Source organism: Octopus bimaculoides, chromosome 8 (assembly GCF_001194135.2).
Source record: "Octopus bimaculoides isolate UCB-OBI-ISO-001 chromosome 8, ASM119413v2, whole genome shotgun sequence".
NCBI classification, from domain to species: domain Eukaryota; kingdom Metazoa; phylum Mollusca; class Cephalopoda; order Octopoda; family Octopodidae; genus Octopus; species Octopus bimaculoides.
Window position 1 is genome coordinate 54,661,031 of NC_068988.1, and position 15,334 is coordinate 54,676,364.

A 15,334-nucleotide genomic window follows, 5' to 3' on the forward strand; every position below is an offset into this window, starting at 1 on the left:
TCTCTCTCTCTCTCTCTCTCTCTCTATTTGAAAACTTTTTTTTTATTTTTGCGATATTCTCTTTTTCTGTTATGATGCTATTTGTATTCAAGATGTTTTATAGGAATATAAATCAATCATAGTATTTAGCTAATATTCTATTTTCATCACCTCAGTTGGATTTGAATTCTGAATGTAAAGATCCATAAAGAAATACTGTAAAACATTTTGTCCAACATGTTCCTTAGTTTTGCAATGTTCGTTATTTTGTGTTTCAAAAGCAGGAGCCATTCTAGACCAGAGGTTCTCAATGGTGGTCCTTATGACCCTTGGGGATCCATACAAGATTTTATTGTTAAAATTTATGAACAATAAAATCAGTTATACTTCTACAATGCACAAAATATTAAAAATTTTTTGGTACATTTCCTAATAATAATTAATTATAAAAATGTAATGAGATTTTTTTAAACATCAAATAGCTATGAGGGCTCCATCTGAGTAAAATAAGAATCAAAGGTAAAAAATTGGTTGAGAATCATTGTTCTTTACTATGGATGTTTTTTTTTCGTGTGTTTTTAAGTGACATATTTTTTATATATTGATGATCTGAGTGACATTACGTTCATTAGATGACAAAGTTCTTGACAAAACTATTGGAGGAAATAGTTTGACTAGAATATCATAGGAGATAATTTCATAAGGGTATAATGAGAAATGATTTCACATAGTTTAACTTGATTATAGACCAACATTGTTTTACAAAACTATAATATTGGCAAGGTTTACAAGAAGATAGAAGAACATGGTTTTACAAGACTGTAGATAGGTGGGGTTTGACAACAATTATGGCCAATTAATTATTTTTAATGATTCTTTTAATGCTAACTACTGTAAATGTTAACACAAGCTTAACTGGATTTTCCATTGTTTTTTTTCAGAAGAATGACTTTTTGACTCAAACAATTCTTCCGGAAGCGGTAAGTACTTGTTTAACCACAGAATCACTTCACTCTTCATCTGAGTGGTAACAAAAATCATTCAGAGAAGAGGAGCTAGTTTGATGATAAAATGTTGGTCTGTAACTAGTACCAGGACATTCATGTTTGGAAATTCTTTAGCGGCATTGTTTAACTTCTCTATTACAATATTTCCATTGAAATACACTGATTTTGATTCAATTAATTTTATAAATAAGGAAAAATGGAGTAAAATAACCTCGTGATCCTTAATTTTCTTGGAGGGTTTTAGATCACTTCAAAATGGGAAGTTTGAATCACAAAATCCAGGGCAAATTCAGGCAGGTTGGAATCACGAGCTAAACATAAAAGCAAAAGAATGCTGGGAGATTTTAATACATTGGGTGTTAAAGTTTCATTTGATGGAAATTTTATCAGCATATTAAGTGAAGACACACATAATTTGGTTTAGTAATCGCGAACCAATATTTAAATATATATATAAACATAAAGACTATTGATCATTTCACCGATTTTTTTCATATTTATGTTATGTATTTCATGTTAGTCAGGAGATCAGCAGTAAGACCCAGAATCTTTTGAGACCCATGTTCTTTTGCAGCCCTTTGAGCATTTGTGAGATTGAAATGTAGCTGAGGAGGAAACCCAGTTTAGTTTGAATGCGGGCAGTTGAGTAACACTGCTAAAAGCATGTATGGATCAAGTGTTAATGTTAAACTGGGCTGTTTTCTGTTTTCTATAGAAAACAGAGTTGGAAGGGTAGTGGCCATGACCTTTTTTTGTATGACTGTGTAAGATCTGACAGTGGCATTGTCAAAAAAACCTTAATTGATGGGCAGTTGCATTAGAAAACAGTACATTAAGTTATCCTTAGATACAGATTGTATAGGCGCAGGAGTAGCTGTGTGGTAAGTAGCTTGCTTACCAACCACATGGTTCTAGGTTCAGTCCCACTGCGTGGCACCTTGGGCAAGTGTCTTCTACTATAGCCTCGGGCCAACCAAAGCCTTGTGAGTGGATTTGGTAGACGGAAACTGAAAGAAGCCCGTCATATATATGTATATATATATATATATGTATTTGTGTCTGTGTGTCTGTGTTTGTCGCCCCACCATCGCTTGACAACCGATGCTGGTGTGTTTATGTCCCCGTAACTTAGCGGTTCGGCAAAAGAGACCGATAGAATAAGTACTAGGCTTACAAAGAATAAGTCCTGGGGTCGATTTGTTCGACTAAAGGCGGTGCTCCAGCATGGCCGCAGTCAAATGACTGAAACAAGTAAAAAAGTAAGAGAGAAAAGAGAGTATTGCATCAAGATCAACTGGAACGTGAGCAAAAGCTTGAGTTTGTGTTTACTTCTATTTGATCTAGTCATTGAACCCTTGTTTTAGATGTCTAAGAATTTAATATGTTGGATTAAGGTAGACTACAAACCCAGTTGATGGGCTTGTAGTGCTCCCTTAATCAATGTACATGAATACATTCTTGTCAATCAGTTTGCCAGTATCAAAGAGAGAGATAATAAACTGTTGTCAAGGGCAGCAACCTGTAGGATACTACTACTACTACTACTACTACTACTACTACCTCATCATCATCATTTAATGTTTACTTTTACATGCTTGTGTGAATCAGACAGAATTTGTTGACACTGATTTTTCTATATCTGGATGCCTCTCCTGTCACCAACCTTCACCTGTTTCCAATCATAGGAATATCTTTCCATAGCTAGACATGTCTTTCATGGAAAACTGGAAATAAACCACCTCTCATATATGACAATGATGCTCATTTACAACCGTCACATGATGTCTTGACAAGGACGCATACACAAATGCACATGTATACAAAGAGCTTCTTTCAGTTTCCATTTACCACAGGGCTTTGGTTAACCTGGGGACATACTAAAAGGCACATGCTCAAGGTACTGTGTTGTGGAACTAAAACTACGTAGTAGGGAAGCAAGCTTCACCGTACCTATACAGTCTGTAACAGTTTGTAAATAATCTCTATATTTGCAAGATCACCTTCCTTGCATGAATGATCTGGGGTAAAATTTGTAAATCATTAAACCAAACGACTATGACAATTGCAGTGATGACATTTGACAAGGTACTTTGTTAGTCATTCTGTTGTTATATATTAATTTTAAATTTTGGCTCAAGGCCAGCTGTTTTGAGGGAGGAGTTAAGTAAATTACATTGGTCCCCCAGTGCTTGACTGATACTTACTTTATTGACCCCAAAAGGATGAAAGACAAAGTCACTCTCAGCAGAATTTGAACACAGAACATGAAGACAGGTAAAATGCCACCCAGCATTTTGCCCAGCACAGTAATAATTCTGCCAGCTCGCTGCATTCTGTTATGTATTGACTGACACAATGATCACATCTACTACCAAAACTGAGGATAGAACTCGCAGACATCAGATTGCTAAATGTTTCTGTTAGATGACTAAGTGCCACATGTTAAATTAGTTGTACAGACCACACCTCTCCTGCATTATCTTCAGCTCAAGATAATAATGGAATACTATGATGTTGCTAAATAATGTTGTTACTATATATACATCTTGTCAAGATAAACGCTAAAGAATGTTGTACAGAATTAGTTGTTTTTTAATACAGCATTGAAGTAGTTAAAACTTTAAATAGTTTAGTTGTTGTTTATCCCCAAGTCAGTTCTGTTTGAGCAAATCTGCAAAGGTGTTAGGTTTTGCAACTTTGACTGTCCTGATGGGTTTTTTTGGGTATATTTAGGATTCCACTGTCTAATGTACCTTTCCTTCTTTAAAGGAAGTAAGGCCTGATTTGAGAGAGAGATTGAAATTTAGCTACTATCTCTAGCAGGTCAAGTGACAATATGAGTAGCTAGAAAAGTAGCTGGGATACTAATACATAAATTGTCATCATCATCATTATCACCACCATCACCACCATGGTATTTCATGCTAGTATGACTTGGACTGATTTGCATGCTGCTGATAGTTCAAATCCATGTCAGGTGTTACAACTTGTCTCTCTGTTAGGTCGTTAGCCCTTTGTCTGTCAACCTCAGTTGAAGTTGAACATGAAGACAGACGAAATGCCGAAATGCCGCTAAACATGTTGTCCAGTGTGGTAATGATTCTACCAGCTCGCCGCCATCAACTTAGTGTCTATATTGCTATGCAGCTGATACAGTCCTCTTCAGATAAAGTGATAAAATAAAGCAAAATGATTCATAATAGATGTATTTTAAAGAATTTTATAATTTTATCCTTATGTATCATATGGTCATTTGAACTGAATACTACTGGAGTTTATTGATATATGAAAAATGAAAGATCAGGATGGAATTGAACACTTCTATGAATTAACCACAAAAGTGTTGAGCATAAAATATGATATTATACAGAACCTACAGTGTCTTTAATACATGTTATCTTTGCACAGGTGTGGCTGTGTGGTAAGAAGCTTGCTTCCCTACCACATGGTTTCAGGTTCAGTCCTACTGCCTGGAACCTTGGGCAAGTGTCTTTTCTCTTGCCTCAAGCTGACCAAAGCGTTGTGAGTGGGTTTGATGGAGGGAAACTGAAAGAAAACCTGTCATATACATATCTGTGTGTGTCTGTTTGTGCCCCCACTGCTTGATGGCCAGTGTTGGTGTGTCTACGTCCCCATGACATAGCAGTTCAGCAAGAGAGACTGATAGAATAAGTACCAAACTTTAAAAAAAAAAAAAAGTACTGGCATCAATTCATTTGACTAAAAATTCTTCAAGGCAGTGCCCCAGCATGGCCTCAATCTAATGACTGAAAGAAAGTAAAAGATATATACTAAGAAAGCACAACTAAATGACTTGTATCATAAAAACACACACACACACACACACACACACACACACACACACGCTTGTGCATGTGGTATGTGCCTACATGTATGTGTATATTACACACACTTACGCAATACATCACAATACGTCAAGACACACAAGCACTTATGATGTTAACGTATATTCTACTGAAATTCCCTATTAAAGACTTGCTTTCCTCACATGACTCTCAAGATGTTTCTATTTTAAAGTTCTCAACCAATCCTTTCTCAGCATTTCTTTTTTTTCTCTGTAAAGGAGGGGTTTTTCTTCTTTTTGCTTTTCCTACTATGTTGACGAAAGTACAGATTGACTGGAATTTCCAGGAAATGTGTCGACAGGCGCTACTTGATGAACGTGTAGTGTTCTTAAAGCTACACCAGCTTATTTCTCCGTGTAAAGTCCACAGTTCACATCAGTTTTTATTTGTTAAGCTGGAATTGGAAAGATACATTAGACATGGTAAATGTTTTGTGTTTTAATTTTTTTCTCTCACTTTTCTAAACTCACCCATAGGTTTTCTTTTTGTCTCTCCCTCTCTCTTTCTCTCTCATTCCTTCTCTCTTTCTCACTGTTTTGATTAATCACTTCTTAATGAAGATATGTAAATAAGTTTCATTTTCAAAATACATTTTATAAATAATTTGAAGAACATCTTATTTTAATGTAATCCTAAAAATTCAATCATTTTATAAGGTAATTTTCATATTCTTAATTTTCTTCCTATATTGTCTGTTTGTTTATTTATTGAATGAGAGAGCTTCAATGCAGTCACTTCTCTGATTAGAAATAACAGCTAAATCTCCTTTAAACCACGTCCTGTTTCTGCTACCCTTTTCTCCCCAAAATGGAAGGAAAGATTGGCTAATGCAGTTTTAGATATTTTATATATGAAAAATGAATGATGGAACTGTCAAATTTGGAAATCTTTTGGTAATAATACTGCTCAATCAGGAATGACTTGAAGTAAATAACTTAATATTTCCCACTCAAGAAAGTTACATTTATTCAGTGCAAACATTATTTTATTACTACTGACATGTCATTTCCCAATGACAAAGAACAACTCAACATATAACTTCAAACAGAAAGGATAAGGAGAGATGTAAATGTAACAACACACATGTCTGACATGGTTGTTGCCATCTAGTGTCAACAACTTGACCGAGAAAACAACCATAATATGAAAACCAAATAAATGTGATAAGTAGCAGATGTTGAGCATATGTATTTCAACAATTCTGTACTCCCAGAATGGCTTAGGGTGTTTGTGACTGGCTCATGTTATTAAATCACTGTCATAAAATAATACTGCTTTCAAGTTTTGGCACAAGGCCAGCAATTTCAGGAGGAGGGATATGCCGATTAAATCAACTTCAGTGCTCAACTGATACTTATTTTATCGACCCTGAAAAGATAAAAGGCAAAGTCAACCTCAGTGAAATTTGAACTCTGAATGTAAAGACAGACAAAATGCTGCTAAACATATTGCCCAGCATGCTAATGATTCTGCCAGCTTGACCACCTTACTGCCATCGCAAATTTACAAAAGTGCTGCAAGGATTAAAGGCTCTGTGTTTTAAAGATGGTTTCTCTGTCTCAGCCTGGGATGGAAACTGACTTTCAAGACTCTTGTCTACTCTGCTCAGCTTGGATTTCCAAGAGCTTAACTGTTGCTTTATGGTGTTGGATGAGAACCTAGAAAATTTAAAATTAATTATATTTCTTTATAATAATTAACTGACTTATGACTAATGAAACTGATTCTTCCTAAGATAACTGTTATACTGAATTGTCGAGAATAGAGTATTCATTGGGAAAGCTGAGTTAAAGATAATTTTTTCTTTTCCTTTTGAATAGCTAAGCCAAGGGTTGCATACTGATGTAAATTTTGTATGGAAGAGGAAGGGTGATGCCATCTTCAGAATGGATGGAGTTATCCACAGACAAGAGACCCAACTTGGATACTTGCTACAGTGTGGACTCTGGTAAAAGGTCCGGCCATGTGGTGGCATTAGTCCAGGTGATTGATTAAGTCTGCCATTCTGAAAACAAGAACGATCCCCTTTGTCTAGTTTCCTCTAACTTTGTCTTTCAAATTTCTGTCAAATGACTTTTGGTTGACTGCTATGAGGCTATGGTAGAAGTTTGCCTAAGGAGCTGTGCAGTGAGATTGAACCTGAAACCATGTAGATATGTTGGGCAAACTTCATAACTACACAACCATGCATGCATTTATTAAAAAATTTGATTTACAAAATTCACTTAATGCAATAGCTTGTTAGTCATTGTCGTTATTGAGCCCCAGGTCATCTCTGATCCAGCAGACCTTTGATCAAGATGTTCTAGATATGATCATACTCCATTTTACTTTTTTGAGCTTAGTATATTTAGGATTAGATTATCCAATGTATCTTGGATATGATTTAATGGAGAGTTTGTTTTTACAGCAAACCTTTGATAAAAGATTTTCAAGATATGACATTCCCCCCCCCCCCACTCTCTTTTGTTTTTTGTTATTCAGTTCTGTGTATCTATGATTACATTATCCACTATATCTTGAGTATGATTTGAAGCAAATTTTACCTCTATATCTAGCAAGTTGTGTGACCACATAGAGGCTTCCTCTATTGTTCATAACCTATGGTATGATTTAATGAATTAAGTTTTAAGTTAGTTCAGTGTAATAATGTCCAGAGTCATGCACTTTGGATATCAAGATAACAGTGTCTGGCTTTTTGATTTTATCTGAACTTCATTTATTATTCAATATTACAGCAGATATTGTTTTATTACCTTATTAATTAGGACATCTGGCCTTGAAATATAGTTATATAGGGCAGGTTGACCTGAAGTTCCTGTGCTGATTTTAATTAGAAATATATTGCAAAGCTTATTCAACTCCAGTTTTGGTATTTACTATTATCAGCAATTGGGCTGTGGGTTGTAAAATCAGTATGACACCACACAAAACATGTTGCTAGTATTTACCTATGTTCTTTTGTAGATTAGCCCTTTAGCATTCAGATTATTCTGTCAAATGTGATGCCTATTTATTAACATTGTTTCTTTCTTTTCTTTTTTTTTTGTAATTAATCATGCATTATCTTCTTGCTTTGAGACTTTGACGATGTGATTGTTTATTTTTAGAATGACATTGTTGAGTAGACGCGAGAGGCCAGATCAGATGAGTTTGAACACAAAACAGTTAGAATATGTGGCTAGTTTAAATGCTATGGGGTTAAGTTCAAGTCCTGTATGAATTAGTCTTAGGGATTGAGGAAATGAAATATCATTCAAGTACAGGGTTGCTATATTTGACCAAACCATTTCCCAAGATCTGTGACTTTATACCTACTTTTATAAAAAGAAAAATCAGTTTTATTATTTCTTCTGACGTTGTTGTCATATCAGATTGGGTCTTTAGTTTCACTTCTGCCCATATTCTTGTCAAATATATTGATTTAATGCTTCCATTATTGAAATTTGTCTAATTGCAACTGAAGATCACAGTATAAGGGTGAAAACAAAGATATTTTGTTTTCTTTTTATGGAATGTTGGGTGGATATGACATGAAGAAGACAAGTGTTAATGCGGGTGAAGAGTGTCAACCAACAGACAAAGTTACCAATCCCAAAGAAAAATAATTAACTTGATAATAGTCATCATTTCACCTCCATTGTTGTCATATTTACCCATCTGTCACTGAAATTGATCCTAGCTGCAAATCTTTCCTATTGTTAGGCTCTTTTTGTTTATCTTCTCCATTTTCCTTCCAAACATTAATTTTGCTTTGATTGTTTTTTTCTTCTTTTTTTCTTGTTAAGCATTTTTTTCTCATGTGCTTCACTTCTTTCTGATGTGTTTTCCTGAGAATTGGCATAAAATTGGTCTATCTTCTTATGTCCTTGGAACTTTAAGAAGCTGTTATTTTTTATCAGAAGGATTCTTTTTCTAGTAAATTGCTTTTTTTTCCCCCAGACAACATCCAAACAATTACACTTTTATTGTTTACTTTTTCTTTCAGATTTGAAACTGCTCTGTCTGAGAATAGAAGACCAGTAAAAACTAGTTTTGGTAGAATCTTTGAGAAATCTTAGTGGGAGATGCATTTTATTGTCTAAATCATGCTTGTGTATTTTCATTATATATATATATATATATTGGTGTGTGTGTGTATATGCATACTCATATGATGTGTACTATAGAATTAGCAATTTTCACACAGCACACGCATATGTGTGAGCGTGTGTGCACACAGATCTCATTGACCAATCTCCTCCACATTTCCCTGTCCTCCATCATCTCTGCAATATTTTTTTTTTTTTCTTGAGTGTTTGTTTCAATGTTTGTTTCCTCCAGCAACTGTTGCACATATGTTCCACAACATCAGCCTCATTTTTTTTTTTTCCATGTACTGGTTCCCATAGTGATAGTTTGCATTTAACTTCATCTTTCCTTTTCCAACAGTCCACTTTGTTTGATAGTTTCTCTTAATAACGATATATTTCCATATAGCCACACTGTTCATCAAATCGGTAAATATTTTTCACACTCCTTAACATCTTGGTATATGTTCCATTTAATCAAGCACTCAAATCCATATACCAACATGCTTTCTACAGCAGCTCTAAAAAGCCATATTTTGAGGTCATTAAATAGATTTGGCTATAAATATTTTGTTCATTACATACCATGTTTATTCAAGTCTTACTTCACTGTCTCTCTTTTGTGCTTTCTATTCATGATCTTAAATATTTGAAGTCATTTACACATTTCAAGATTGTACCTGTTGATTTCACACATATATGTTGCTGATGATTTTCTATAAATTTAATGCATAATATATGGATTTAACTAATTGGTTGGTACTCAAAGAAAAGCTCATTTAATGGATCAGGCTACAAATCACATTGTAAACCAAAATGATATGGATATCAACTGATGAAATAAATTTATTAATTTTATGCCTCCTCTTTCATTTTTTATATATATACACATTGGCTTAGTGATAAGCTATGGACACATAAGAGGTGTAGCAATATCAAACGAAGGCTAACTAGCAAGATAGTTTTTGTATGTGGCAGATGCTCAGGAGCAATAAACACTGGAAATGTGCAGAGAACAACTTCTGCCACATTCCAGAGAGAAAAACTAGAACTAGTTGATAGCTTCTGTTACCTAGGTGACCAAGTCAGTAGTGGGGGTGGGTGCGCAGAAAGTGTAACTTCTAGAATAAGAACAGCCTGGGCAAAGTTCAGAGAGCTCTTACCTCTGCTGGTGACATGTGAACAAAACATTGGACTGACTTCTGTGCAGGTGGCACGTAACAAAACACCATTTGAGTGTGACTGTTGCCAGTACCGCCAGACTGGCCCTTGTGCCGGTGTCGCGTAAAAAGCACCCACTACACTCTCAGAGTGATTGACGTTAGGAAGGGAATCCAGCTGTAGAAACTCTGCCAGATCAGACTGGAGTCTGGTGTAGCTATCTGGTTCGCCAGTCCCCAGTCAAATCATCCAACCCATGCTAGCATGGAAAGTGGACGTTAAATGATAATGATTATATATATATATATATATATATATTGGCTTGGCAATAACTATTAATATATATATAAACACATGTAAACGTCATCATCAGCATTTTAATGTCCACTTTTCCATGCTTGCATGTCAGATGGTATTAAATGAGCCAAATATTCTACTGCAAGGTGATGGTGACAGGAGGAGCATCTTCCTGTCACCAACATTTAACTCTTTCCAAGTAAGATAATATTTCCCCATTGCCAGATATGTTTTTGCAGGATATTGGAAATGAATGACATTCATTTACAGTGATCCCATGACAGCTAGACAAGGAGACACAAACATACATGTGCTTTTACATACATATACACATATACGACAGACTTCCGTCAGTTTCCATCTACCAATTCCACTCACTGGGCTTTGGTTGATCCAGGGTTATAGTAGAAGAGACTTGAGCCCGAGGTGCTACATAGTGGGACTGAACCCCAAGCCGTATATTTTGGAAACAAATTTCTTAACCACAGTCAAATCTACATGTATATTTATGTATGTATTAGTTTGAGATTCAGAAAATGCCTCAAACCAAATGGAATGAACCAACAGATATGTGAAGTGCTAAATTGATAGCATGACAGATGTAGTATCAGTTTGGTAACGCATGCCCTAAAATTGGAATCTTACTAGAACATTCTTTGGGGCAATGAATATACAATGTACGAAAATGTCATTGAAGAGAGCAAGTAGAAGTGTGTAGCTCTACACCGTAGGGGGTGATGAAAAGTGGATAACACCATGTGCTATCAGTTTTCTTGCTTTGGAAGCATACTCTGGGACCCAATATTTTAGTGGCTACATGTCTTTGCTAGTGCTTAAATATGTCAAGTAATTCCTTTATATCTTGCTACAGATGTGTGTCACACCCTTGCGTAAAGGCGTATTATTTTGTTTGCCTCAGTATAAGTATATAAAGCACTGGTGATGGTGCCACATAAAATGCAGTGGTGATGGTGTCACGTAAAATACACTTTTGATGGTGTCACGTAAAATGCACTTGTGATGGTGTCGCATAAAAAGCACTGGTGCTCATGCCACATAAAAAGCATACAGTATATTCTGTAAAGTGGTTGGCTTTAAGGACATCCACTTGTAGAAACCAAGCTAAAACAAACTATGGAACCTGATGCGACCTCTGGCCCTTGCTGGCGCCTGTCAAGCTAACTCACACCAACATGGAAAGGAGGTGTTAAATGATAAATGATGATGATAGGTCTCAAGTATGAAGAGCAAGCTGTTGTTTAGCACTAATACAGTCTTGATCAGTAAAACCTATGATCGAAGATAAGGTAATTCATCCATGACTATCTCATCTTTTGTCAAACAGTTTATAAGGATTATGTTATCTAATGCAATGTGTACTTATGCCTTTAACCCTTCAGCATTGAAACTGGCCATATCCAACCAAAATATTCTAGTCACAGGCATTTAAACTGGCCTGTGATACTAACCTTACAATATCATTCTAAAAATTAATGGTCACTTCATCAAAATCTCAGAGCTACAAGATAATGCAAAATTAATTCAAAACAATGTGAATACATAAGCATTAATTTTGACAGAATAATGTGAATGCTAAAAGGTTAAGACAGCAGGATGTGATTCAACGACATTTAACTGCCATTTCTAGCATGATGGGCTACCAAATAGAGGCTCACTCTTTGAATTGTAAATTGGAAGTTGTTCTCTTAGATGTGCTAAATGAACCAGATTGAATGATATTCTTTGCTTAAAGATGTAAAGGTACATTGGCACTCGTGTGTTATAGTATAAACTTCCTTTGAGGAGGATACTTTTGTCAAGGGCGGATCTCTTATCTATTGCTAATTACTTTAACTCTTTAGCATTCATATTACTCATCAAATCTAATGCTTATTTAATCACATTGCTTTGAATTTATCATGAATCATCTCATAGCTTTGAGATTTCAATGATGTGATTATCATCATCATCATTTAACATCCGCTTTCCATGCTAGCATGGGTTGGACGATTTGACTGAGGACTGGTGGTATTTTTAAAATGATATCTTAGAGTAGGCATGAGAGGCTGGATCTGGCTGGTTTGAACATAAAACTGGTTGACTATTTGGGCCAGATATGGACAGATTAAATGCTGAAGGGTTAAACAGTGCCAAAGAACAAGCTCCAATAAATGTAACAAAATTTGAATTTACTCATTCAGTACCTCAACTCTGTAACTGTATAAACGTTGCTTTAGAATTCAGAAATTAAAAAAAAAATCTATTCATATAACAATAGTCCTTGTCTTTCAGACATTCCCCAAATTTTTTCGTATTATGGCTCCAGTGGTTATGTTTATTCTGAGGTCTCCTAATCTGATGCAGTCAAGGTTTCCAATCGCAATACCATCCTTACAAACAAAAGCATTCACTGCACAAAGAAAATAACAATGATAATGTGATTGATAAGTGAGGGCATGAAAAATTGTGTCCAGAGCTTATAAATATATTTATAAGCTCTGTAAACCTACTAAATACTGTTCTAGTTTGATAAGACTATTTAGTTTATCTCTTCAAATTTCTCTTTTCTATTTTTGTACAAACAATCTTGAAACAATTAAAAAATAATATTTTAGTGAGTAATTTGATGTTAATCATAAACTGGAGGTTCCTTTAATCTCTGCTTAACTTATTAGGTATGCCAGCCTGGTTATAAGCTTTTGGTATGACAACATTCCTTAGATTAGAATCCTGATCCTTCAGCTATTTTTCTTCCTTCCATGTTCCTAGTTCACTGATTATTTGTTTTTAAGCTCTTATAGATATCCTATGATCGCTGTTTCATAAAGATTGCGTATGCTTCAGAGGACAGGTTTGCATGTCTGCTTCCTGTGCTGATATGCTTGCTTGTTACATCTCCATTTCAAGTGGAACTCCAGCAACAGCCTCTATTTGAGGGATTTGTTGGGACTTATAAAAGTCAGCAATGTTGTGAATGTCTTGGGTTATGAAGTCTTGCTGTGGCCACCAGTTTCGAGTTGTGTAACCTTATTATTGCTGGTTAATCAGATGGATCATCTTACTTGACAGCAGTCATCAACTTCAAGCCTATTGGTACATGTAGCGGCTACTCAATTACATTTCCCAAGTGTGTTTTGGCTACATGAAAGGCATCTTCTATATAAAAAAAATATGAAGTTTGTGACTTAGGCTTCAGTTTTTCATCAGTGAATTAGATTGGTATTCATTTTTGTTTGTGCATTCAGTATGATACTTTTCTCTAAAAATTGAGCTGTCAGCCCTCATATTTTGGAAGATTATAAATAAACAGTAGACCTTTCATAATCAACCTTATTGACTTCCAGATGGAATAGGTGTTTGTGGCTTACAAACTTTTCCTAAGAACATAGTAAATGAAATATATTTGACCAGCTATCAAAGCTAGCTCACAGACTGAGTTCATTATGGGCCTAGTATATATGTTAAGGCACTCCAAATATGAACTTGAAAATTTGAAATATTTTCTGTTTGAGTAGCACAAGACAAGTAAATTGGAGTTGTGGTGGGTAAACCGAGGGTCTCTTGTGCAATGTATCATTTGAATGATCTGTGACCTAAAGGTCATGAGTTGAATTCTCTAGTGATTCATAGAGTGTTTCACTAGCTGAAAATTCAAGACTAAAAGTGACTATAAGCAGATTCTGTGACCTAACAAACAGGAGACCTAAATTATCATTATCTTCATAATTCTAACATTCACTTTTCCATGCTTGTATGAGTCAGAGAAAGTTTATTGAAGCAGATTTTTTTATGGCTGGATGCCCTTCCTATCAGCAACCTTCACCTGTTTCCAAGCAAGGTGGTATTTTTCATGGCCAAACATTCTCATCAGTTGACACTATATGTTTATTACTGAAAGGAATCATTGCAGCTGATTATAAAGCAATATGCAAAATATAATTCAGTAGGGAAATACTACCTGATAGCACTACAACTTTACATAGAATTCCACAAAATATGTGTAAAATAGCTATGGAAGTTTTGCTAATCGCAAAATAGAAACCAAAATTAAATACACAAATACATCATATGTAAAAGAATAACTTGTAATATCATGCTACCTGTCAGAACTTACCATTATATAATTGTAAATTCAATGTTGAAGATTTTATCAGCTCTAAAATTATTCCCAAGGCTCATTGCAACTTTCTACAGAATGTGCAGAATACTTACCATAACAACAGTCTATATTGAAAATGAGTTTGTGAAAGCTTTGAAGTTTCAGAAAAGTAGGTCTATGAACATGGTTGCAGGCATGGGTATGTGGTTAGAACGCTTGCTTTGCGACCACATGATTTAGGGTTCAGTCCAACTATGCAGTAAGCTTGTGCAAATATCGTCTACTATACCCCCCCCCCCCCAGGCCAACCAACACTTGGGAGTGAATTTGGTAGACGGAAACTGTGTAGAAACCCATTGGATATATAAGGCTGTTTGTGTTTGTCTCCTCACTAACACATGACCACTGGTGCTGGTTTGTTTACATCGCTGTAACTTAGTGGTTCAGCAAAAGAGATCAATAGAATAACTACCATATTTAAAAATTAGTACTGGAGTTGATTTGTTTGACTAAGCCCTTCGAGGTGTACCCCAGTATGGCCATGTTCCAATGACTGAAACGAGTAAAAGACAAAGATTATTGCTCCTAACAAAATATGAAGAACTAATAATACAAAAAAAAAACTTTAATAACAAGGAAATTATTAAATTAAACATGGTCATATTTTTAATGTACAATGTGTGAAAGAAAAGCTGGGCTGTGTGGTAAGTAACCTGCTTACCAACCACATGGTTCTAGGTTTAGTCCCACTGCGTGGCACTTTGGGCAAATGTCTTCTGCTATAACCCTGGGCCGACCGAAGCCTTGTGAGTGGGTTTGCAAGATGGAAACTGAAAGAAGCCTGTCATATATATA

At 35.4% G+C, this 15,334-nt stretch overlaps 1 protein-coding gene across 18 annotated transcripts in view; it reads left to right on the forward strand.

Moving 5' to 3' along the window:
* The window catches only part of LOC106882633 (tensin-1), an 835,201-nt gene that overhangs the window by 640,621 nt on the left and 179,246 nt on the right, over positions 1-15,334 (forward strand). For 17 of the 18 annotated variants that reach the window (XM_052970116.1, XM_052970114.1, XM_052970115.1 and 14 more), the window contains one exon: positions 921-959. In XM_052970116.1, coding sequence (XP_052826076.1) covers positions 921-959 — 39 coding nt within the window. Of the gene's footprint in view, positions 1-920; positions 960-5,116; positions 5,275-15,334 lie in introns of those variants that run through there. The other variant, XM_052970130.1, reaches the window with a different exon arrangement.